The sequence below is a fragment of the Hyperoodon ampullatus genome (assembly GCF_949752795.1).
Source record: "Hyperoodon ampullatus genome assembly, chromosome: 3".
In the NCBI taxonomy this organism is placed as follows: Eukaryota; Metazoa; Chordata; class Mammalia; order Artiodactyla; family Ziphiidae; genus Hyperoodon; species Hyperoodon ampullatus.
This window is the reverse complement of record NC_136916.1, coordinates 57,782,684-57,805,328: the sequence shown is the minus strand read 5'-3', so window position 1 is coordinate 57,805,328 and position 22,645 is coordinate 57,782,684. Positions and strand designations below refer to the sequence as shown.

Here is a 22,645-nt window from a genome sequence, read left to right as displayed (position 1 = left end):
TGTACTGAGAGCCAGCACCTGACCCTCCATTCACAGGCAGCTGTGGTTACAGACCCTTAGACCAACCCACTTGGTAAGAAGTCAGCCCATGGGTTCTTTCACTTTATTTCTCCCCCTCCTCCCTCCTCCACCTCCTTCTCCTTCTTGCTTTTACAACATTTCATTATAAATAAACAATGGGAAGTTTATTATAAATAAACACACAAAGGTTCAATTCAATGACTAATTATAGGAAGAACACCTGAGTAACCAGCGCCCAAGTGAATAAAATACTTAGCTGCCATCCCAGAAGCCTTCATGTGTTCCTTTCCATTTTCTTGTCATTCATGGTAACCCCTTCCTTGCTTTCCTTATCATTTTTTACAATCTATTTTTGCGTCCCTAAACAATAGTTTAGTTTTGCCTAATTTTGAAATTTATAGAAACGGTAAATTTTGTATGTATTCTTTTTGTCTTCTTTCACTCAATATCATGTTTATAAGATTCATCCATGTGGCCGGGTATACCTGTTTGCTACAGCTGCCATACCAAAGAAACAGAGACTGGCTGGCTTAAACAAAAGAAATTTATTTTCTCACAGTTCTAGAGGCTAGAAGTCCAAGATCAAGGTGTCAGCAGGGTTGGTTCGTTCTGAGGGCTATGAAGTTCATTCTGAGCAGACCTGAGGGCTCTGCTTCAGGTCTCCTTGGCTTGTCCATAGATGGCTGTCTTCTCCCTGAGTCTTCATATTATCTTCCCTCTGTATGTGTCTGTGTCCAAATGTCCTCTTCCTATAAGGACATCAGCTATATTGGATGAGGGCCCACCCATATGACCTCATTTTAATTAATTACCTATGTAATTAAATATGGTCACACTCTGAAGTATAGGGGTTAGGGCTTCAACATTTGAATTTGGTAGGGTAGGGGAGCTACAGTTGAGCCTGACACTGGATGTAACTGTGGTTCCACTCATTTTCATCACTGCCTGGTCATCTATTGCATGAACACACCGCAATGTATTTATCCATTCTGCTGTTGATGGGTACTTGAGTTGTTCCCAGTTTGGGGGCCATTACAAATAATGATGCTTTGAATATTCTTTTACCTGTAACTTGGTGCCAGTGTGCATGAGTTTCTTTAGGGTTTACAACTAGAAATGGATCAACTGACTCATAGGGTAAGTTTATCTTCAATTTTAGAAGGTATGTGGACGATTTTCCGAAGTGGCTGCACCAATTTCTGCTTCACCCACAGCCATACAGCCTCACTTCTCATTGCTCCACTCCTCACCAGCACTTGGTATCATCAGACCTGCCAGGGTTAATTGTGGGGTAGTTTATTTTGCATTTCCCTGATGACTGATGGGGTTAAGTACATTTTCACACTGGTCATCTCTAGCTGCCATTCTGCGAAGTGCCTGTTCAAGTCTTTTGCCAGTTTTTCTATTATAGTTTTAATTTTTGAATCTCTTCACGTTCTGCACTCATGGCAATTTTATTTTATTATCGTTTATTTTAAGGGCATAGTATTAACTTTCCTGCCACTTGACCTTGGTCAGTACAATCTGATTCACCCTGAAATTTTTTGATAACTTTTATCTCAGAAAACAAGTGTTAGAGGTTTAATCTCTTTCTTCCCAGAAGCCCCTGGGCTTCCTATGCAAACATTCCAACTCTCCCCCTTCAACTTTCTACCTCCAAATGTGGATAGAGTCTCACCCCAAGTCACAACATCTCCTCCTGCCTGACCTGCTGCTATGCCACCCACACAGGATGTGATAATTGAAGGAGATCATGTGCAACGTCCAGCGTGATCCCTGGAACTCTGTATGCTGGTAGTGACTATTACTTTCCTTCCCCTTCTTGATGCTCTGCAGAAAGGAAAAGCACCAGCTAAGAGTAACAATTACTGCCTGCCACCTGATTGCCAGGTCGTTATGTCAAGGACTGCTATCTGCCCATTCATTGCCATTTTCTTCCTCTTTTTTATTTACAGATTTTATTCAGGGAAGTAACATGCACCCTTTGCCTTTGCTGCCTTCCTGACACCTGGAACTTGGAGCTCCTGCAGCCATCTTGGACCATGAGTTGTTGCCTTAAAGGACAGAAGATCTTGCCTGGCTCTGTGACAAAGTGGAGCCATCAGACCAGACTTTGAAAGACAATTTGTTTCATGTAAGAGAGAAATTAGCCTCTGTTATCTTAAAGTCACTGTTATTTGGTTTTCTATTATATGAGGCACAACCTAATCCTGATACTTAGGGAAAACACATGTATTCAGTTAATTATAAACATCTGTTTGCTGGAGCTAAGTTTTCCTGCTTCCATTAAAATCATTTTTCTGATCAGTAAATTCTAACATATTTAAATATCCACACTCAAATTTATATTTTTCAAATAGCCCATTGGATAAGTATTTCATACTGATATGAGTAACTGAGATAAGGTGTCTTAAATATCTATAAAATTAGGTACTCCCTAAGATAGGAAGTATTCCTTACTCCCTAAGAAGTTGTCTTGTTTATGACAGCTACATGTAGGTAAATGTCAGGATACTCAGGAGGCAATGAATTCATTCTTTCTGAATGGAATTAGCAGCTAGTATTCACAGAGAACTTCCGGTGCAAGTTAGCCAGGCTGCATCCTGTTCAAAGTGAGGCTCTTAAGCTTGCTTCCTACTGTCCGTGACTGGAACGTGACAAAGATATGGGTCACTGTCAGACAGCAGGTTAATGTGTTTGGTCATGGAACCATTATTAAAATGGGGAGTGGTGTACACACCCACACACACACCCCTACACAATAAGGAGGAGGCTGCGTGGGACGTCGGAGCAAACACTGCGGATTCCGACTGTAAGGCCTTATATGGTTCACTTTTTCTGAGCCTCAGTTCCCTCATCTGAAAACGGGGGCTTATCACATGGGTGTACTGTGAGGATTAAATGAGAAAACACAAATAAAATGCTGGCATAAAGGAAGCACTCAATAAATGTTAAATAAAGTGGGTTTGTTTTTATTTTGAATCTGTCAACCGGCTAAGTGGGGTCAAAGACCAATCTGTCACTTCAGTAGAAGGCCTTACTCCCAACTCCAGCCATGCAAGTCACCCTCCACCCAGGCCCCAGGGCAAGAGGCTGCTGAAGCTGTAACCCTGACAGCCCCAGGGTGGGTTCCAGGGCCCCTCAGCTCCCAAAGGCAACAACACTCCGCATCAGCAAATCCTAGAAGAGCTGGGTGTAAGTACAGATTAAGTTTCCATTTTTACTTAAAGATCCTAACTTCTGGATGTTTATTTTGGGGATGACAATGGTGGATTAAGCTACTTTAAGATGTTCTAAGTTGAAGTCTTTCCTTCCCTTGGCTGCTGAAGTTTAATTCAGTCTAATTATTTCATATGGCATCAACTATAATAGTTTCATAATTTCTAGTATATTAAGCACTTAATATGTTGTGTCATTTGAAATCACATATTAAATTCAGCAAAGTACATTTTAATGAGAGTTAAGTGGTGTGAAAATATTAATACAATGTGATGGTTCATCTTGGTGCTCATATTTTGTAGGTCTGTTCCTGATGCACAAATGCCTCGCTCACCAGGTAAGGGAAGCACTTAATTGCCTGGGGCTCAGATGGGTGTCTGACCAGACAATATTCCTACCTTTTGCTGTACAGCACTTTACAGTGGGATTTCTCATTGGGCCTCACAACCCTATAGAGCAAGCAGGGAAATCCTTACTTCCATTTTAGAGATGAGGAAACTGAGGCTCATTCCTGGGACATCACACGACTCTTCTTAGCTCAAAGCCATTGCAGTTTTTCCCCTGCTCCACAGCTGCTTTCAGAGTAACCTTGGGGGTGAGTAATGTCTGGACTCTGGTGCAGCGAGGATTTGGAAGGGGTATCACACTTCTCCAACCTGTAACCCCACATAGAGAAACTGACAGAGCCACAGAGAAGCTGATCAGCTCTGTATTTGGACTTGGCAATTCTTTTTGAACACTTTCAGAGTGTACGAAAATCACAGTGAAGCCTTAAGATAGCAAGAACTCAAAATAATATGAATTTAAGGCAACTCAAAATAATATGAATTTAAGGCAGCAAAGACAGAGATTTGAGAGAGAGCTTCCTAGAACCCTCCAAACTCTATTACCATATTACTTCTGGGTACAAAGTTAGCACTTGGAGTCAGAGAGATCTGAGAGCAAATTCCACTGTCGCTGACTAGCTGCATCACTTTACCTCTCTAGCCTTAGGTTTTCCCCATCAACAAATCAGGAATAATAAACTCCCTTGTGCTTATCTCTCAGAGACATTAAAATGAAACAGTACATCATAAGATCCTCTGCTGGGGCTTCCCTGGTGGAGCAGTGGTTGAGAGTCCGCCTGCCTATGCAGGGGACACAAGTTTGTGCGCCGGTCGGGGAAGATCCCACATGCCGCAGAGCGGCTGGGCCCGTGAGCCGTGGCCGCTGAGCCTGCGCATCTGGAGTCTGTGCTCCGCAACGGGAGAGGCCACAACAGTGAGAGGCCCGCGTACCGCAAAAAAACAACAAAAAAAGATCCTGTGCTGATCTTAAAGGGCAGGGACTCACTAAGCTGAGTGAACAGGAGTTGGTTAGTCTATGTGGTGTCCCTTCCCAGCAAGGTAACTGCAATTTTCTTTTATTTATTTTTGGCTGCATTGGGTCTTCGTTGCTGCGCGCGGGCTTTCTCTAGTTACGGCGAGCGGGGGCTACTCTTCTCTGTGGTGCGCAGGCTTCTCACTGCGGTGGCTTCTCTTGCTGCGGAGCACAGGCTCTTGAGCGCAGGCTCAGTAGTCGTGGCTCACGGGCTCTAGAGCGCAGGCTCAGTAGTTGTGGCGCACGGGCTTAGTTGCTCCGCGGCATGTGGGATCTTCCCGGACCAGGGCTCGAACCGTGTCCCCTGCATCGGCAGGCAGATTCTTAACCACTACATTACCAGGGAAGTCTGTAACTGCAATTTTAACCAGGGCCTTTGGTAACTCAAACCCAAACGACTGAAAACAGTGCCCATAGCAGCTCAGTAAAGTAGGAAAAAAAAAAAAAAAGACCTATGAAAAAAATTCCATTGTAGCTAAAACAGTCCCCGTAGTAGCTAAAAAAAAGGAAACGGAGACGTCTCATGCCCCCCCCGCCCTTGCTGGGCCTTCAGGGCTCAGGAGAAGGCAATGTATGGTTCAGCAGGTCCCAGACCCTAGGTCCACAACAGCCCCTGTGGACTGTTCCTGGGATCCTCTATGCCCCAAGGATGACCACCATGCTGTACTCTTCTAAAGCAGAAAACAAAACCAGTGTTGAATTTTAACATCTTGCTAATTATAGTCTTGAAAAAGTTCTTCATTTACCCAGTTACAAACATCACAGCCAGTCAAAGCTGACAGAAATGTTAAAGACCGTCAGTAGGGCACTCTCCTCACTTGGCAGAAGATAAAACAGGACCAGAGAGGTCCAGGGAGTTGGTCAAGGTCACAAAGACAGGTGCAAGGAGGAATGGGAACTAAAATTCAGATCTCTCACCTCTATACGACAACTGCTCAATAAGAAAAAACAAACAGAACAAAAACCCACCTGGCTCAAAATAACACAAGCTCAAGTAGCCAGAAACAGCAAACAACCTGGTCCATCTCCTGCTGGTTTCCGCAGTAAGGCCGTTATGAACCCACAAGATGTACCTGTCACCATGACATGTGTGCGCATCGACTGTGTCAAAAAGGCTCTCCTAAACAAATGAAGAAAAACGTGGATGCTAATTGAAGATTAGCATCATCTCCCATCAACACTAATACGTTTTTTGATTATTTGCAATTCCCTTTTTTAAATCTGAGGGAAACATCATTGCCCAAATTAGCTCTTTTCACTCAATAAAGGCCATATTAGCATTCTGAGGTTTGTGTTTGCTTACCGCTTATTTAGAGAAGTCAGATGAGAAGTTGGGTTGCCTGCACCTGATTTCCATTTCACTGAAGACGGGTGAGGGAAGGAGCTCCAAAGTTCCCAAAGGCCAGGCCAGGTGCTCCCTGGCTGGAGCTGAGATGGGTTCACGGTATGGAGCCAGACCTCAGCCTGGAGCACCAACTACCTCCACAGCGTCCCCTCCCCTGAAGGACTGGCCCAGATGGGTGAAACTGACTCAGGTGACTCCAAGGTCTTCCTCTGCCTGAAACTCTCTGTCCTGTCCTCTCAGGGCTGCATCCCTATCATCAAGTGACAACTCAACTGTCCCCTCCCTCCTGTCTACCCACTGAAGTGGGCTTCATTCCCCAGCCATGCTCTATACTGCATGTTCTTTCTAGTCTGTCTCAGCACTGAGAATGCCCTCCCCCCTTGCTGGAATGGAAGCTCCATGACCCCTGCTGCCCCAGCGCTCACGTCATAGGTGCTCTACAGTTGGTGAAGAAATGAAGGCAGGAATGAAAGTCTGAGCTGATAAGACCTTGGGAGCATTGCTTAAGAGGAAAAGGGCACACTATGCTCCTGGTCCCAAATCTTTTCTCTTTCGAGTTCCACTGTGAAGAGGAAACGATCAGTCTTTGAAAGCAGACTTGCATCCAAATCCCAACTTCTTTCACCACTGGCAGGATAATTTTGGCCTTGATAGTTTATCCAACTAGAGGCTCAGTTTTCTAACATGCAAACTGGCGGGGGAGGGCACTGACCAGGTTAAGTGCCTGCCCCAGGACTGGATAAAAGGGTGGTGACCTTTCCCAGACCGCCACCACTCCCGAGTCACTCTATGCAAAGCCTGGGCCCCAAAGAGGACACCCTCCCTCTTCCCCTTGGCTTCAAGTGGCGATGGTCCTGAGAGTCCCGAGGGAAGCAGCGGCAAGTCACTGCCGCTCCGGAGCTAGCGCCCACGGCCGCCCCAGCCCAGCCCCTTCCGGTTCACGGTCGGCTGCTCCAGCCCTCGCGGGGGTCACGGATATCAGCCCGACTATCGGTTCGCAAGCGTTTCGGGGTACCGGACCGCACTCCTGTGGGGACCTCATTGGCACCACGGGCCCTCGTCCCAAAAAAGCATTCTCGCCCAGCACACGCTGTCATGCCTAGTTGGCGGCCCACAGCGCTGCCACATTCCCCTCCGCCGCGCTGAGAAGACCCCAGGTAAACCCTTGCGCGCTCAGCCCGGCCGGCGCGGAAGAGGCGCGCGAGCACCGCGCACCACGTGACCGAGCGTGTCTCCCGGCGCCGTCCGCTAGGCGCGCACAGGTCGGGCAGGCAGAGGGCCAATTTCCCATGGTCCCTTCATTTGCATATAGAATGTAAGAAGGTTATGGAGACTATTAAATTTAACTTGGCCGTAATCACAAAGATATGAGAGTATGTGTGATACGAAAGGTCAAAACGTCTCGTATGCTGTGAAATTTTTAAAAAAGGGCCACAATGTAATCACCATAACCGTAAACGTTTTTATATGCTTAGCTTTATAAACATCGCGAGAAGTTACTACTACTGTGCTCGCTTCGGCAGCACATATACTAAAATTGGAACGATACAGAGAAGATTAGCATGGCCCCTGCGCAAGGATGACACGCAAATTCGTGAAGCGTTCCATATTTTTGTCCCTGAGTTTACCAGGTGCTCAGTTTGCACGTCGATGCAAACACTTCACATACAGGTTCTACTTTTTGTTTGACACAAAGGAAACTGTAGTCCCTGGGGATGGAGTAAAAGTGTGGGCAGTCAGATTCATCGCTTTGCTGTGCTTTTCACATCTGGCTGTCAGGCCCCAGTCTTCAACCTTTCAAATCTTGCTTCTGCTTCCCTCTGCATTATCCTGAGTTCTACTGTACCTTACACTTAAGGAAATGGCCTTGCCAAAGTTGATCCGTTTCACATCCAAAACATAACAGGCAGGACCTTCGTGCTACCATAAACATAAGTTGTACTACACCAGGAACTTGGAAAAAGACTGACTTCTCATGCTGCCTCTGAATCTTAAATAAATAAATAAATAAAGTAATAACGCACACTCCTTATTGAACATCTATGGGCCAGGGCCTTCACCGGTATCTCATTTTAATATTCCTGACAGCCCTGCCTTGTGGGTATTACTGCCACCATTTCACAGGAGACACTGAGAGGTAAAGCCACCTGGGCATGATCATGTAAGTGGCTGAAACAAGGCCTGATAAGACCTTTAGAGGCACAGAACCTGAAAAGACCCAGGTCCTGCCCCCAGGTAATTCAATTGCAAAAAGCAGTCCTAATGAGTAAGATGAGAAGGGAAAAAAGGCCAACAAAGTTCAGATTTCCTGTGATGTGTTTGTCAGCGTTTTTTGAGGTACCAATTTCTTTCCAGGAGAAAAATGTTGGTGCATATGCTTTGCTGGTGTCCGAGCACGCGCGTAGTCCGCCTGGCGGTCTCTGCAGCCGCTGCGAGCCGGGTTGGTCTGTCTCCAGCGGCCGCACTGCTCCCAGGCTCTGTGCTCTCCTCAGTCAAGGCACACAGACAGTCTCGGAGCCCCAGGGCCGCACCAGGGCAGCGGCGGGCCCTCTCCCGCCCGGTGCTTGGAGCTGCTGAGCAGCGTACCATCAAGGATCAATTTCTGTTCTCTTCAATGGAGGTGAAATGATCCTTTCCAGGTAACAGGCGAGAATAGGGATCCGTGGGGCCTCTTGTTGCGCCTCCTCGGCTCACGGCCTCTAGTTCATGGAGTTAGAGGACAATCTTTGGCTTTCTTTTCTTCCCCCCAAAGATGCCTGGTTCCTTGGAGGCCACATGGGTAATTGGGTGAGTAGTTTTAAAGGTCACTTTCTGGGATGTCCAACGAGGAAATGACCAGAGGTGGTTTGGCTCTCTCTCCTTCTAAAGAAACTCGTCATCCTTCATCCCTCTTCTTGGCATAACCCTGGTCTCAGAGCAAAAACTAGAAAAGACACAAGCAATTCCTAGTGCTATAAAAGCCAAAGACCTAGCTGACTTTCAGGGCTCTGCACAGTTCTATGAAGTAGGTATCCTTTTCCCCCTCATGTTATAGATGAGGAAGCTGAGGCACAGAGAGATTCAACAACTTGCCCAACCAATGTCACACAACTAGTCAGTGGCAGAGAAGGGATTGAGACACAGGAAATCTGGCTGTAGAGTCTGTGCTCTTAACCAAACACTATGCTCCCTGTGGGGGCGTAGAGTGGGACTTGAGGCTGTTTAGAATTAATGCAAAGAATATGCAGGTCCAGTTCTGCTTTTGTTGGTGGTCTAAATCCAAGGACAGGAGTCACATTTTTGTAAAGGATCAAGGCTAGACTTTAGATCAGGGTAGCTGGGAATGGGTGGACAAGTGTGTGCCCAGTGACCTTGCAAAATTAGAGGAAGTGAAGGAGCACCCTCTTCCGGATGCAGTGGCAAGAGGAAGAAAGCTTTCCTGTTCTAGGTTGACAATCCCTCACCTGACACCTGTCCCCCCCAAGACTAATCCTATTGATGAAGGATATCCTGAGCAGTAAGCCTGTGTTTAATTAACTATGCAAATGAGCTTAACTGCTTCCCGGTAGCTGCTGTCCAGAAGCACCTAGGGATTCCTTCCCTCAGAAATTTCCAGCACCCAGGTGAACAACGAAGTTGGAACCTATTCATCTAGACATCTGTTGAGTACCTGCGATGCACTGGGCCCTGTGTTGGAGGTTACAAGGAAGGGCAAGATGTGGCCCCGATTGCCAAGGCACTTACAAGCCTATGAGAAACAGAAACACCAAGGATAATTCAGGGAGGTGAGCACCCTATTAGCTTCATTAACCAAGTGCCACAGGAACACAGAGGTTACTCCCAGGAATCCAGAGATCTTCCAGGTGTCTCTTGCCGACACATTACGCTGAACTGCAGAGGAAACAAAGGTGGGATCGACCTACTGTTTTCTCCCAGGGGAGTGAAAAAGCAAGCAGCTTGGCGCTGTTTCCATCTGCTCCTCCAGCTTCACTCAGTTTATCACCCTGGATTTGCTGGGACAGGTGAAGATAGGCATCACCTGCCCCAACGAGCCTCCCCAGAGCCTTCCTCTGTGAAAAAGGAGTGGGAGGTTGAAGAGGCATGTTTACCTCGTTCTTCACCCCCAGACCTCGGACTCCAGAGCCCGACCTCCTTGGGTACCACCGGGAGCCGAGGTGAGGAACAAACACCACGAAAGAACAGCCGGTTCCCCATTCCCCAAGCCCCACTTTTTCTCCCTAAGACAAGGCTCCCTAATCTGGGGTCTTCGGACGCTGGCTGTAATGCCTAAAATGTGTCACAAGGTGGCAACGTTGTGGCGAGGAAAAGACTAAAAATCCTGGGGTTTTTTTCAAAGCATATTTTCCCTATTAATGTTTCATTTAACTTAATTAGAATCTGGTAAACTAATTAAAGTAGCTACGAGCCCCGCAATAAGCAATAATTCGCATAATTATTGATAATTACATCCATACCAATCGTTTGGTTATTAACAGTTGAGGGGAACAAACCACTTCTGAGAGGAATCGGAGCCCAGGAGGGTTTTTGCGACAGCTTTCTGGGTCGCATCCGCCTACACCTCCAATCCAAAGAGATTCCGGTCCAGGTGGGGCGCCCTTTCCGCCTGGCCCCAGCTGCCTACAGCTCTTTTCCCCACTTTGTGGAATTAGAAAAGGAAAGGTGAAAAGGAATGTTTGCCAACTTCCTCTGTGTGGGCCGCAGCGACGCAGTAACTTCCAGCCTGGGTAGTAACTGTTGATCCCATTTTACAGAGAAAGTGCCAGTTCCTAAGAAGCGGTTCCGCCCAGCGGGGAAAGGCGCTTTACTCTCCCAACCCGCGCTCCCCGCCGGGTCCTAGCTCCGCTCGCCCCTGGCACTCTCTAGGGACGCATGTCTCTCTCTGGACCTCAGTTTCACCTTTGGTAAAGTGAAGGACTGATCTGGTTGGTTCCACCCATAGGAAAAGTTCCCGCTCCCTGGAGGGTCCCTGTCGGGAGATCGCGCGTCCGAGGCGAGTTCGGCCGTCAGCGACACCTCACAGTTTACCCGGCCATTCTCTCAGTCCCCTCTGGGTCTAGCCCTCGGAATAACCTGGGACACGAGGGCTCCGAGCCCCAGCGCAGGATGCTCGGGGGCCTGGCTTCCTGCCTCGATCGCACGGCGGGTCTCCACGCCTGTGCCCCTTCCCGGAGGCCCCGAGCGCGCCCCTGCTCGCCAGCTCCGCCCCGGGCCCTCTGGAAGACCCGCCACGAAACTTCCCCACCGGCGCAGCCGAGGGCTCCCGGGCCCCTGCTGCTCGCCCGGCGGCTGGGCACAGAACGCCCGCCTCCAGGGTCTCTGCCGGGCCGCCCAGGGACGCGCAGTGAGAGTCCTGGGGTGTCGGAGGGCAGGGTCGTCGGGGCGCGTGGGTCCAGGCTGCGGAGTGATGCCCTGCACTAGCTTCCTCCCAGAGCGCGTCCACGAGCCGCCGGGGACGGAGGCCTGAATATTATTTTAGAGGCCGAGAAGAGGCCTAGGAAGACTTAAGGGCAAGACACGGCACCTCTGCTAGTCAGGTAAGGAGGGGAAATTTGATACCAGGACCAAATGATTCCCGGGGCCGTGCGCTTTCCCACACTCTCCTCCCCCTCCAAAAAGCGTGTGCCGTTTCCATCATTTATCTGTAGCCCAAGAAGCGGGTGCCCTGTGGAAACTGAGGCCGAAGGGGGAGGCCCGTGGCGAGGTTAGGCCTCGGCAACCGCGGCCGTCTCCCCCGGATTCCAGCGGCCGGCGTATCTCACCTTCCTCCTTGGGCTCCTCGACGTCCGCAAACCCGCTGGGACTAAAATGGACGGAACGTCAAAACCCGCCAGGGCTCCCTCCGTTCAGCTAGCGGCGAGGCAGGCGGGAGCGCATCTGCGCACAAGCTGCGAGTCCCCCGCGTCCTTTCCAGGCCTACCGGGCCCAGGCCCACCACTCTTACCTCGGCCCCGCCCCGCCCCAGAGTTTCAGGGCCTGGCGGACAGTACCCGCGCCTCCTGGCAGTTCTGGTTGAACCTGGGATTCCCGGCAGGGCCCGATTCGGTCTCTGAGCGCCCCGGAGGTGGCTTCTCCGGTGGGGCACGCGTGAAAATGGGCACGAGTAAACTCTCGGCCCCTGCGAGCGCTGGAGGGAAGAGTCAGAGACCTTGCAGTAGTTCTCATTCTCTGCCGAGGCCCAAGGGAGGGTCCTAAACGTGGGGCGGGGGTGGCCTGTGGGGCAAGCTGGGGGTGCCTAAAGGACTGGTGGAGAGATCGGGATGCTCGCTGCTGCCCACCTGAGCAAATGCGGGTCTCAGCCCGGGCGCCCCAGAACCCGCGCTGTGGTCCCCACGCACCACCTGTTGCGCCCGTCTCCCTCGCCTCTCCCCCTGCCGCCCTCCCACCTCCACAGCCCCGGGAAGTAACAGATTTTTTTTTTTATTAAAAACAAAACAAAAGTCACGGATACAGCGTGGTCTCCCCAATCAGGCTCAAGGTGGTCTCCCTCTCGTCGTGAGTCAGTTGCAGTTGTCGCCCTTTTTAAAGTGCTGTTACATCAAGAGGTTACAACAAAAAAATAGACAAAGCAAAACCCAAGAGGGAATGCAAAACGGGACCGGAAGTAGGTCCAGGAGAAGGAAGCAAATAACTTACAGCATAAATAAGTTAAAGTGAACCCAATACTGAACCGAGAGACTCACAGTACATTTATATCCATTGCACATAGCCACTTTGTCATTAGGAACAAGACTTTCAGAAGTGGACGGGACGGGGAGCGCGGGGCCAGCGAAGTTCCTACATTGTATTCACAGTTGGGGTTCCGAGGCTGTACCAGGGGGGAGAGGCCCCCTCCCCTTTCTTACCCCCTTCGGTCCAGTTAACCCCATGAGGTCCGATGCCCAGGAGTTCAACCGTGGGGCGAGGTGGTATTTACAGTTGGAAACGGAGACGGGGTCCTGGGCGGGGGCGCCCGGGAGGGGGCGGGCAAGGTCGAGGCGCCCGGGAGGAGAGCGGGCGGGCAGGAGGCTGTATTTACATCGGTCCAGTCCGAATGGCTTGTATCTCGCCTTAGGCCGCCGCGGCCGCGGGTATTTACAAGAAGAGAGCAGCATGGCTTGAGGGCGCGTGGGCGCGGCCGGGCCGGCCCTAGGGCAACAGCGGGGGCTTGAAGGAGCAGTTGCCAGTGCAGTGCCGGGGCGTCAGCATCTTGCAGGAGAAGTGGTGCAGGGCGTCGTGGGCTTCTGGAGAGAGAGTCGATTGGGCCATGTTGGGCGCCTCGCCAGGCCTGCGCGGTCCACGGGCTCCCTCGCTCCCCTGTCCGCCCGGGTCTCACCCACCCCCTTCTGGCTCAGGGGTTCTCAAGCGAGAGCATCAGAAGGTGAGAGGGTAGTAGAGAGATCCTGGCTATCCAGAACCACTGCTCTAGTTCAATTGGCCCATTTTACAGAAGAGGAAACTGAGGCACAGTAAGAGGGAGGTCGATCGGCCCAAACCAGATTTGGACCCGGTGGCAGATTTCCCAATGCTCAGAGCTCAAGGGGCTCTTTCCCCCTATCCCACCGTTCTAGCATCATTTCTCCATTAAAATGAATTCCCAGATCCCTCTTCTCAGCTACTGATCTATGTAGACCTGGCCTTCCCCTCTCACTAGCACTGCCATTCATTCATTCATTCGTTCATTCATTCATTCACTCATTCGCCTGCACAGCCAGCGCCTGGCACCCCTCCTTCTTTCCCCGGCTTCGGCACCTTTTAATTTCTGCTGGATGGCATAGCGCGCCTTCCTCTCTTGGTCAAGTTCGTTACACAAAGTATCTGGAAGACATAGGAAGTAGCCAGTGAGGAAATGAGACCACCTTAGGGCTCGCTGGGGTCACAGCCCGGGCCTCACCCTCTTCTCAGCGCTCAGCCCCTGTTAGAAACAAGTCCCGGAGACTGAGGGAGGGGGCGTCAAAGCTCCAAACTGCAGCTTGGCAGAGGGAGGAAATGGCCTGGAATGGCGCTTAAAGGCAGCCGGATCTAACCAAAATTAAAGCAAACTTAGGCATTACTTCCCAGGTAATTTTACGCCTCGATTTTTAATTTAGAAACCATGGAAATTGCCACGATAAGAAGTTCAATCACTCCATGTAATGATGCCTGCAAGCCGTTTGCTGGGCTCGCTTGCCATTCTGAGGCTAATCAGAGTATACAAAGGATATTAAATAAAAAAAATAATTGTTAAATTACCTTCAATTTAAATCCAAATGACTGAGCCAACATTGCGGCTCCTGCCAGACAAGAGGCAGTTACGGCCCGTGCACGCGCTCACCTGACTCCCGTCTTACCTCTGACAATTTGCAGCTGTTGCACCATTTCTTCTCGATAAGCCAATTCCCTCTTCATTTGATCCTGAAAATTATCTGTGCAAATTGATTAAGTGAGAGCTGTTACGCATAGCCCCCTCCCTCGTCCGCGTTTCTCTACTCCCCAGCCGCACCCCACCCCCTCCGTCTTTGGCCTAGTGGGAAACCCCGGAAAAGGAGGGTTCTGTGGCTCCGGCCTCGTGCGGAGCGGCAGCTGCTTGCACTGGGGTCCCGGGCTCAGCCCGGGGCTTGCGGGAGGAAGGCTCTGGTGATGAGGTGGGGCGGGTCTGGATGGGGTACCTTTGAGACTCTGAAATTCTCGCTCCAGCTTCTTGCGGAGCTCCATTTGCTCCAGGAGCAGTTTTTGCAATTCGTCTGTGAAGGGGCGAGAGTGGGAGGCAAAGGAAGAGGGTGGTGGGACTCAGGGGGCCCATAAGGTACCCAGGTCCTCCCCTGGCCAGTTGCCCTGAGATGAGAGTAGGGGAGGGTGGGACCAGATGGTAGAGGCCCTCAACACTCAGTTTTTCCATCTGCATCCAAAGGATTTGGGCAAGAAATTGGGGTTAGGGGATTAGGTTGCCCAGGAGAATCAAATTCAGGAGAGTAGAATGCATGTTGGGCTTCTAGGCCCTGGCCCCAGGCGCCAACCAGCATGGTTTCTGCTTTAAGTTGTCCCTAACTCCCTAAGCTTAGAGGTTGGCCTAGGAAGACACGGTTTACCCCTTCAATTGACAGACTTAATCCCTCCCTTCAATGATACAGACCAGGGAGAATCTGGTCAAAGCCTTGGACCTCTGTCCTGGAAAAATACATATATTCACAACAGTTTGTTTACAATTTCAAGAGGTCTCAAGACCCCAGATTCATGCTAAGAATGCTCATAAAAAGCACCAAGGCTTTTGAAGCCTGTGAAGTCTGTAACTAGGAAGAGTGGAAGACCCCCAGTGCTTCTCTCCCTCCCCACACCAATTTCCAAGCCCAACCCTGGGCTGGGTGGGGGCTGGGAGAGGCAATTGGGTGTGGAAAGCCCTGTTGGTGCCCTCAAAAGCAGCTCCAAAGGAGTGGCAGGGGGCTGCCCTGACCACGGAGCTATTGGTATCTGGTCCTCCACATGGGGAGGCCCTCTGAGAAATCCTCCCCTAGCAGGTGCTCAGAAAACACAAAAACGGGAGACAGAGAAGCAAAATGGGTTAGAAGCTCCTTTCTCTGTGCCTCAAGTCACACTATTCCTTTTGCAGTGGAGCAGCAACCCCAGGACCCCATTCCACAAACAAGGTCCACCCTCACCTTATTTAGGGTGGGGTGGAGTTGGTTATGCATTAACTCCAGGAAAAAAAAGAAACCAAAAAAACCCTCTGAGACATTCCTGAAGTAAATGTGTCCTCAAAATCTTGCTATTCAGATGAGGTTGAGAGACCCAGATTGCCCTGTCTGATTGTCCACATGCATCAAGTTCTGAGGATCATTACTCATTTTTCTTTCTCACTGGGCTATTCAGACAGGCCCAGCCTTGGGAACTCTGGGGTGGCTGGTTCCCTCCCTCTGCTCACTTCACCCTTCCACTTCCCGCCCCCCACCTCGACCTCTGTGCCAGGATAATGTGTCCAGGGAATTATCCCTTTGGCTCAATGAAGACTGATTCCCCAAGAGACTTTTCTTCTCACACTCACTCCTACATGAATAACACCCCTTTACAAGAAGGGCCCATCACCCCCAAGCACAGTGTACCCCCATTTCACAGATTTAACCTCACCTCTGGCCAGGTTCTCGATATCTTTCTCCACTAGTTGAGTTCCCGTGACATCTAGGGTGAGCCCATCTTCACCTGGGATACAAGGGCAAGTAAGAGGGGTTTTGTCCTGAGAGAGGCCTTGGGAGGGGAGGGGTGAGCTTCCTGGGAACTGTGCTAAGTTGGAAACCTATTTCAGACGCTCTGCCTTTAGAGGAGACGGTTACAGGCATCCAGTACTACCCACCTTTCAAGTCATTATTTTAGAGGTACAGCCTTTATTTTAGAGAGTCACCCGCTGGAAGAGAGTGGACCCAGGGAAAACAGGCTATCTTAGGGCAGGAAGTGCCCTTTGACCTGTTTTATGTGGGTGATGGTGTTCCTCATATCCTAGTAAGCCTCCTTCCCTCACGGAAGAGCCCCAAACCCAGCAAGGAGGTAAGCAACTCAGGAAACCTGGCCTGAACCTTGCCCACACTATTTAAATATTTATGTGCCAGCCGCGAGAGAGGACCGGCAGCCCCTTAGGCTTGCCGCTGGAGCAGGTGGAAACCTGGGCGACCTGGGGCCCAGCTCCCGGGTGGGGGTGGAGTGCGAAGGTCCTAGGGCTCACCTCTGTCTGTATTTGCGGGACTTGGCTGGGAGATACTCCTTTGGTCTGGATAGGATTTCCTTGTTTCCAAATCGTCGGCAGTCGAGTGATTGTCTTCCTTATCTGGCTCTTAAAGGCAATAAACCGAGTTTCAAGGAGAGGCAAAGAAACCGTGACCCCGATACGGCCAGAGCTGCCGCGGTCGGGGCGCCCGAGCCCTAATTAAAAGCGTCGTGGCCGCCGCTGGTTCCCGGCTGTGCGCCTGGGCTCGCACCCTCAGGCTTTGGGCCGGGCACCCCCTCCCCCGCGCGCGAACTGCTCATCTCCGGCTCCACGCCCCCTTCCCAGCCCCTTGGAAAAGAGCAAAACGAGCAGCCGAGCCCACCAGGGACAAGCGACCTACATCGCGTGCAGATACTGGGGCACCGCGAGCGCGCGTGGCCGCCGGGTCTACCTGCGCCGAGAACGCGGCCCAGGCGGCGAACCCCAGGGTGGCGGCTGCGGGGGAGACATCTTCCCCGGCCTGGCCTGCCCGGATTTCCGAGGCCCTCAGTCCATTCTCTGAGAGCCACTGGGTCCCGCGCGCACGTGCCCCCGCGTTGGGCTGCAGCTACCACGGCACTTCAGGGGTCCCCAAGGGGGTGGCCATGCGTCCCCACCCACTCCCGGATCCGTCCTGACCACAGGGGACCTCTCGGCCAAAACACTTGCTGAATAAATGAGAGGATCTGAAAAGGACGCCAGGCGTGGTTTGTAAAAGGTTTAACCCAGTGCCTGAGGTGTACGAGAGCGGTGTCTATGCGGTGGAGAGGGCGGATGTAAGTCGTTGGGAGTCCTCGCTTAGCTTCCTCTTTCTTTCACTGTTTTTCTTTCCCTCTCCCTCTTTCTCTCATTTTCTCTGCCTCTTTCCTCCTCTCGTCTTCCCTCGCAGGCCTCCTCTGGCCCCGGCCCTCTACGCGCGGTCCCCCCATCACACTGGCCAGGGACCTCGGCAGGGGGGATGGGGGCGTTACCGTGGGCCTCGGGGGTGCAGAGGTAGGAGGCCGCGGGCCCCAGCGCCGCCGCCGCGCTCTTCACGTGCTCTTCCCGCTCGGGCGCGTACACCTGCGGCGGCCGAGAAATGACAGGCGGTTAGGGGGGTCGTTTGGCGGCGGCTCGCAGCAGCCCAGCCCTGCGCCGCGGCCAGGAGGGAACATGAGAGGGTGACGGAGGTGCGCTCGCCCGCTGGACCCGAGCGCCCCGGGCAGCCGTGACGCACGCGCCGCAGCCTTGCGCCCTCGGAGGCCGCATCACCGTTGTGGATTCCTGGTAATTATTAGCGCCCTCGAGAAAATTACCCGAAACACAAAGCGGCTCCCTAGCCAAGGGCAGCTGAAAGCCGCCCCCACCTTCTTCGCCCGTCTCAGCGTCTTCCCTCCCGCCCGCGCCCAGGTCCCCGGTATAAACGACGCCTTTCGCATCCGGCTAATGATTCGTGTTTTAATGGACCGAATGGAAATGTACAGGTGTGCGCACCCACTTTGAAGTGCACACCCCCCACCCGAACCCGCGGCTCCGGCAGCCAGAGAGACCCCTCCCGCCCCGCACACCTTCTCGACGACAGCTTCCTGCCAACGAACCCTGCGGTTCCTAGGGCAGGAATTCGGAAAACTACGAGTTCGTGTGTTGGAAGATTCCGGGGACCCCGTACTGCGGCTTGGTGGAGAGGCATCCCTCTCCTCTGTTTACCGGCTCGTCTTCCCCGGGGCTCACATCCCCATCCGGGAGGACGTGCTACCGGCCAGGCATCTTGAGCGCTTTTCTCTGCATTTTGGTCCGTTTCCTCCAGACCCATTTTATTTCTACCTTTCTGTCTCTGTGTGACTGCCAGTCTCTGCCTGTCTCCTCCCCACTCCCATCAACAAAAACACAGCACACGCATTTTTCAGGCCTACCCGCCACCCCACCCCCCCACCCCCCGATCTTCCGAAACCCTCAGTCGGGGGTCCCAGCGAGCCCAGCTCCACAGAGCTCCGGAAGTTGGGCCTATCCAGAGCAGCAGGGGCCTACTGCTGGAACGCCCGCTCAGAACAAAATTCCCGTCCCCCACCCGGCCAGGGCCTGCCCCACATCCCAGAGCTGCCGAGGGGTAAGCAAAGAGGCGCCCCCAGCGGGGCGGGCGCGGGGCTCACCTTGGCCGGCGCGGGCCCCCCGAGCGGTCCGCAAGACTCTCGCAGCTCATAGCCGCCGCTTGGCGGGCTCCTCTCCGGTCTCCGCACCATGTCGTCGGCCTCCAGGTCCCCAAATGCGGACCGACTGGCTGGGGGTAGACCCGGGGGGCGCCGGGGATGAGGGCTGCCGCCGTCGGGAGAGTCTGTGGGGCCATCGGCGCCCGATGAGGTGGTAGACAGGGGCCCTGCCTGCTGGTCGCCATCAGGGCCGTCTCCTGTGCTGGGCGCGCTGGGCGCGCCGGGCTCGGTCTCGTCCGGGGCTCCCTCGTCGTCGGGGAAGCGGTTGGACTCCACGTCCACCTCGGGCTCGTCCGCAGTGTCCACGTCGGGGGAGGCGGAGTGGTAGCTGGAGCTGCCCTCGCTCAGAAAGTCCGGGCTCACGTAGCCGCCGCCGGACCCTGCGCCTGGCCCGGGCCCACGGGCTGGCCCGCCGCCGTACACGTCGCGGGCGCCACCGTAGAGCTTGGCGATGCTCTCGGCGTCCTTGACCACAGGCCGGAAGGCCGACACGTAGGAGCCTTTGCGTGCGGGCGGCGGGGGCAGCGGGGCCAGCGGGGCCAGCGGGGGCGGCAGCGCCTCGTCCGCGCCCTCCTCGTCCAGCGGCCCGCGGGACAGCGCGCTGGGGCAGCGCTCCTCTGCGACCAGGCCGCCCTCCTTGGTCGGCTCGGCACCGTCCAGGGGCTCGGGGCCGCCGCCACCGGCAGCAGCCGCAGCCGCAGCCGCTGCCGCCGCTACAGCCGCCGCCACGGCTTTGGCTTGGCTTTGCGCGGCTGGATAGGGCGGCACTGGGAGGCTGCCTGCCGCCGGCCAGAACATGGGAAACGTCGGGTACACAGTGGCTGCGGCAGCCGCCGCAGCCACGGCCGCTGCGTCCTTGGCTGCTCCCGGGGGCTGGTGACCCCAGAACATTGCGCCGCCGCCCGGGCCTGCCCCCGCCCCGGGGGGCAAGTGGCCGGTTCCTGGGCCGCCCGCGCCTGCGCCAGGGCCCGCGCCCCCGCCGCTCCCGGTGCCTGGGCCGCCCTTGGGTTCGCCCGCGCCTAGCACGGGGTCGTCCTTTTTGGGGCAGAGGCCGAAGGCCGTGGGGAAACCGTAGGGATGAGGGAAAAGCGGCGGGGGCAGCTTCTGCAAGAGGCCAAAGCCCTTGCTGGGCACTGGGATCACCGGGTAGCTGCGTACGCCAGCGCCGCCACCAGGCCCTCCAGGGCCCGCGGGGCCGCCAGCTCCCGCCGCCAGACCAAGTCCCCGCTGCGCGTGAGGAGGAGGCGGCCCGGGAGGCCCGGCGGCCTCTTCTTCGCCACAGCGCAGGCTTTTGTGGGGCGGCGGGCCTGGGGCCATCTCCGCGCCGCACCCCGGGCCGCCCCCGCCGCCACCACCAGCACCACCCTTCCCCTGCCCACCCGACCCGCCATTAGCGCCGCCGCCTCCTTGCAGCGAAAAAGTCCGCTTGCGAGTGCCACCATTGAACATGGCCTTGACGTCCTCCCAAGCGTGGCTCAGTTCGTCTGTGGCCGACTTGTCACTGAGTTTGAGGTGTCGGCGCCACGAGTTAAAGTTGGCTGCGTCGGGCTGCGTGTACTTGGCGTCGGGTGTGCGGTGCGAGTGGAAGATGAACTTGTTAGGCGAGAAGTACATGCTGCAGTAACCGCACTTGATACACTTGGCACGCGAGCTGTTGTAACGCGCGGGGATGAAGCTGCCACGCGAGCCCCAGGCGCACTCGTGCACCACATCGAAGGCGAAGTTCTCGGGCAGCTTGGGTGGCTTGTGCTCGCCCAGGAACGACTTGCAAAGGCGTTCGGCCTCGCGCTTGGTGATCATGCCGCAGCGGCGCGACGAGATGGGCATGGCCCCGGCCCGACGCAGAATCTCCAGCTGCACCGGTGTGCACTGCACGCACGTGATGCCCAGGGCCACGCGGCGGTTGTGGATCTCATTGTAGCTGTAGTTCTTGAGGAGGGTGTTGGAGATCTGCGCCAGGCATAGGCGCTCCTGACCGTCGATGACCAGAGATACGATAGGCACCCCGTACAGCGACGTCTCGCCCACCTGGTTGGGTTTGAGTGCGCTGGAGCCCGAGTAGGGCTGCAGCTCCTGCTTGGAGTTGGGCGAGGAGTTGCCCTCGCGCCCCGGCCCCAGCTGAGTGGTGAGAGCCTCCATGCCGCCGCTCCTGCGAAACAGAGAAAGCAGAGAGCCGATGAGCCATTTTCAGCGCCAACGCCGCTTGGGCCCGCCCAGCAGGGCGCGCCGAGTCGGGCGCGCGGGGAAACTTGGCAATGGGGAGTCCAAGCTCATTCGCCCCCTGGACGGGCGCCTTTTGTTATTCAGACGCGTGCTGGCGCTGGAACAAAAGCCCCCGGGGTTTGGAGGAGGAGTATGGGTAATTGAGACCTCAGGAATGCCCCGGTAGCTAGGAACCTGATCCTCTTTTCGGACAGGGGAGGAAGTGGGGCCCAGAGACGGAGAGTGACTTGCCCAAGGCCACACAGCAAAGCCATTGCCGAACCCAGGCTTCCTGGCGCCCAGATCCGTGCGTCTTCGGCCACCCTCGCAGGCTGCCCTACCCGTCCGGGTCCTGAAGCCCTGACGTCGGGGACAGGCCGCCCCTCTGCTCAGTCGCGCATGCACGCGGGCGGGGGCAGCGCAGGGAGGAATAGGGAGGGGGGAGGGGCGGTCACTGCCCATTTCCAGACAGCAGGGGGCGGGGCGGGGCGGGGGGTGGGGAGGGAGGTGGCAAGGAGAAGGAGGAGGGCCTAGAGGCCGTGAGGGAGGCGGGGAGAGACAGAGGCGACCGCTGTTCGTGGTGCTGAACTCGACTCTTTCCAAAGCACGCCGTGAGTGCCCAGCCCCAGGGTTGCCCCCACTGCACCCAGCTCCGCGCCAAGCCGGCTCCCCGGGATAACAGCACTGCTTTCCACAAACACGAGCTTTTCCTCTCACGCCCGGAACCTCGCGTTCGTTGAGCAGAAAGATTCCGGCTGGAAATATAAACCGTTTTCTTTCCAACCATCGGTGGGATCAGGGTCAAGCAATTCCTAACCACATTTTCTGCATTTTTAGCTGTGTTCCAGACCAAAGCTGGTTTCCCTCCGGGTCAGCATGTGGGACGGAGAGGTTCTCAAGGAAGTTCCTCAGAAGCCACTTCTCTTTTGCTTCTAGGCATCCACTCCCTAAGTCTTCCTTCTTCAGATATGCCTTTCCCACTCAGGCCAAATGCAGTCTCTCCAGGTTCTGAGCTTCCTCTTTTGGGGCGTCTTTTTTTTTTCTTTTTTTCTTTTCTTTTTTTTTTTTTTTTTTTTTGAGTATCCTTCATGCCGGGCTGTCCTGACTCATATGGGCTGAGAAGGATCCTGGCCAGTCTCTGAAGCCACCACAGGGCTCCAGGTCAAAAGTTCCTGCTGGTCCCGAGCTTTGCTCTCTGGACGAGGCAGGGAGGCAGCCGCGTCTGCGGACATCAGCAGCGGGAAGGACCCGGGGATTGATGCTTGGGGCCCCCTAGGTGGCTGAGCCCAGCCACGTGTCCTCAGACACCGAAGGCTCCCACCCGGCCCATGGCTGCAGGGGCTCCTGCGGCCCAGGCAGCCCAACCCCGAGGGCCCCTCCCCTAAACTCGGCAGAAAAGGCAAATCCATTTTCAAAGGGGGCAGCTCTAGCAGGACAGGGCATCCGAGCTCAAAAGCTTCATCAAGGAAACTGGGATCTTCTGTCGGTCTGTCTCCCTCCCTCCCTCTCTGTTTGTCTAGGTACCCCGCATCTGTCGGTCTTATCTGTTCCTGAGCTGTCTGTCTCTCCTCGCTAGCTCCTCTTTCTCCCATCTGTCTTCATACCTTCTTCAAGTATCAAGCTATT

General features: G+C 54.2%; 1 protein-coding gene across 2 annotated transcripts; it reads right to left on the bottom strand.

Annotated features, from left to right (window-relative positions):
• Positions 1-13,069: 13,069 nt before the first annotated feature.
• SKOR1 (SKI family transcriptional corepressor 1) lies at positions 13,070-21,294 on the bottom strand (the record flags this gene model as incomplete). 2 transcript variants are annotated; one of them, XM_079699974.1, is made up of 9 exons in its annotated part: positions 13,070-13,164; positions 13,673-13,738; positions 14,251-14,325; positions 14,569-14,643; positions 16,022-16,093; positions 16,611-16,718; positions 17,603-17,693; positions 18,761-20,966; positions 21,188-21,294. In XM_079699974.1, the coding sequence occupies 9 exons, from the start codon at positions 21,292-21,294 to the stop codon at positions 13,070-13,072; spliced, it is 2,895 nt and encodes a 964-aa protein (XP_079556100.1). The 2 variants fall into 2 exon arrangements, with proteins under 2 accessions (XP_079556100.1, XP_079556101.1); XM_079699975.1 differs by lacking the exon at positions 21,188-21,294 and having other exon boundaries at positions 13,070-13,161; positions 18,761-20,959.
• Positions 21,295-22,645: the final 1,351 nt, after the last annotated feature.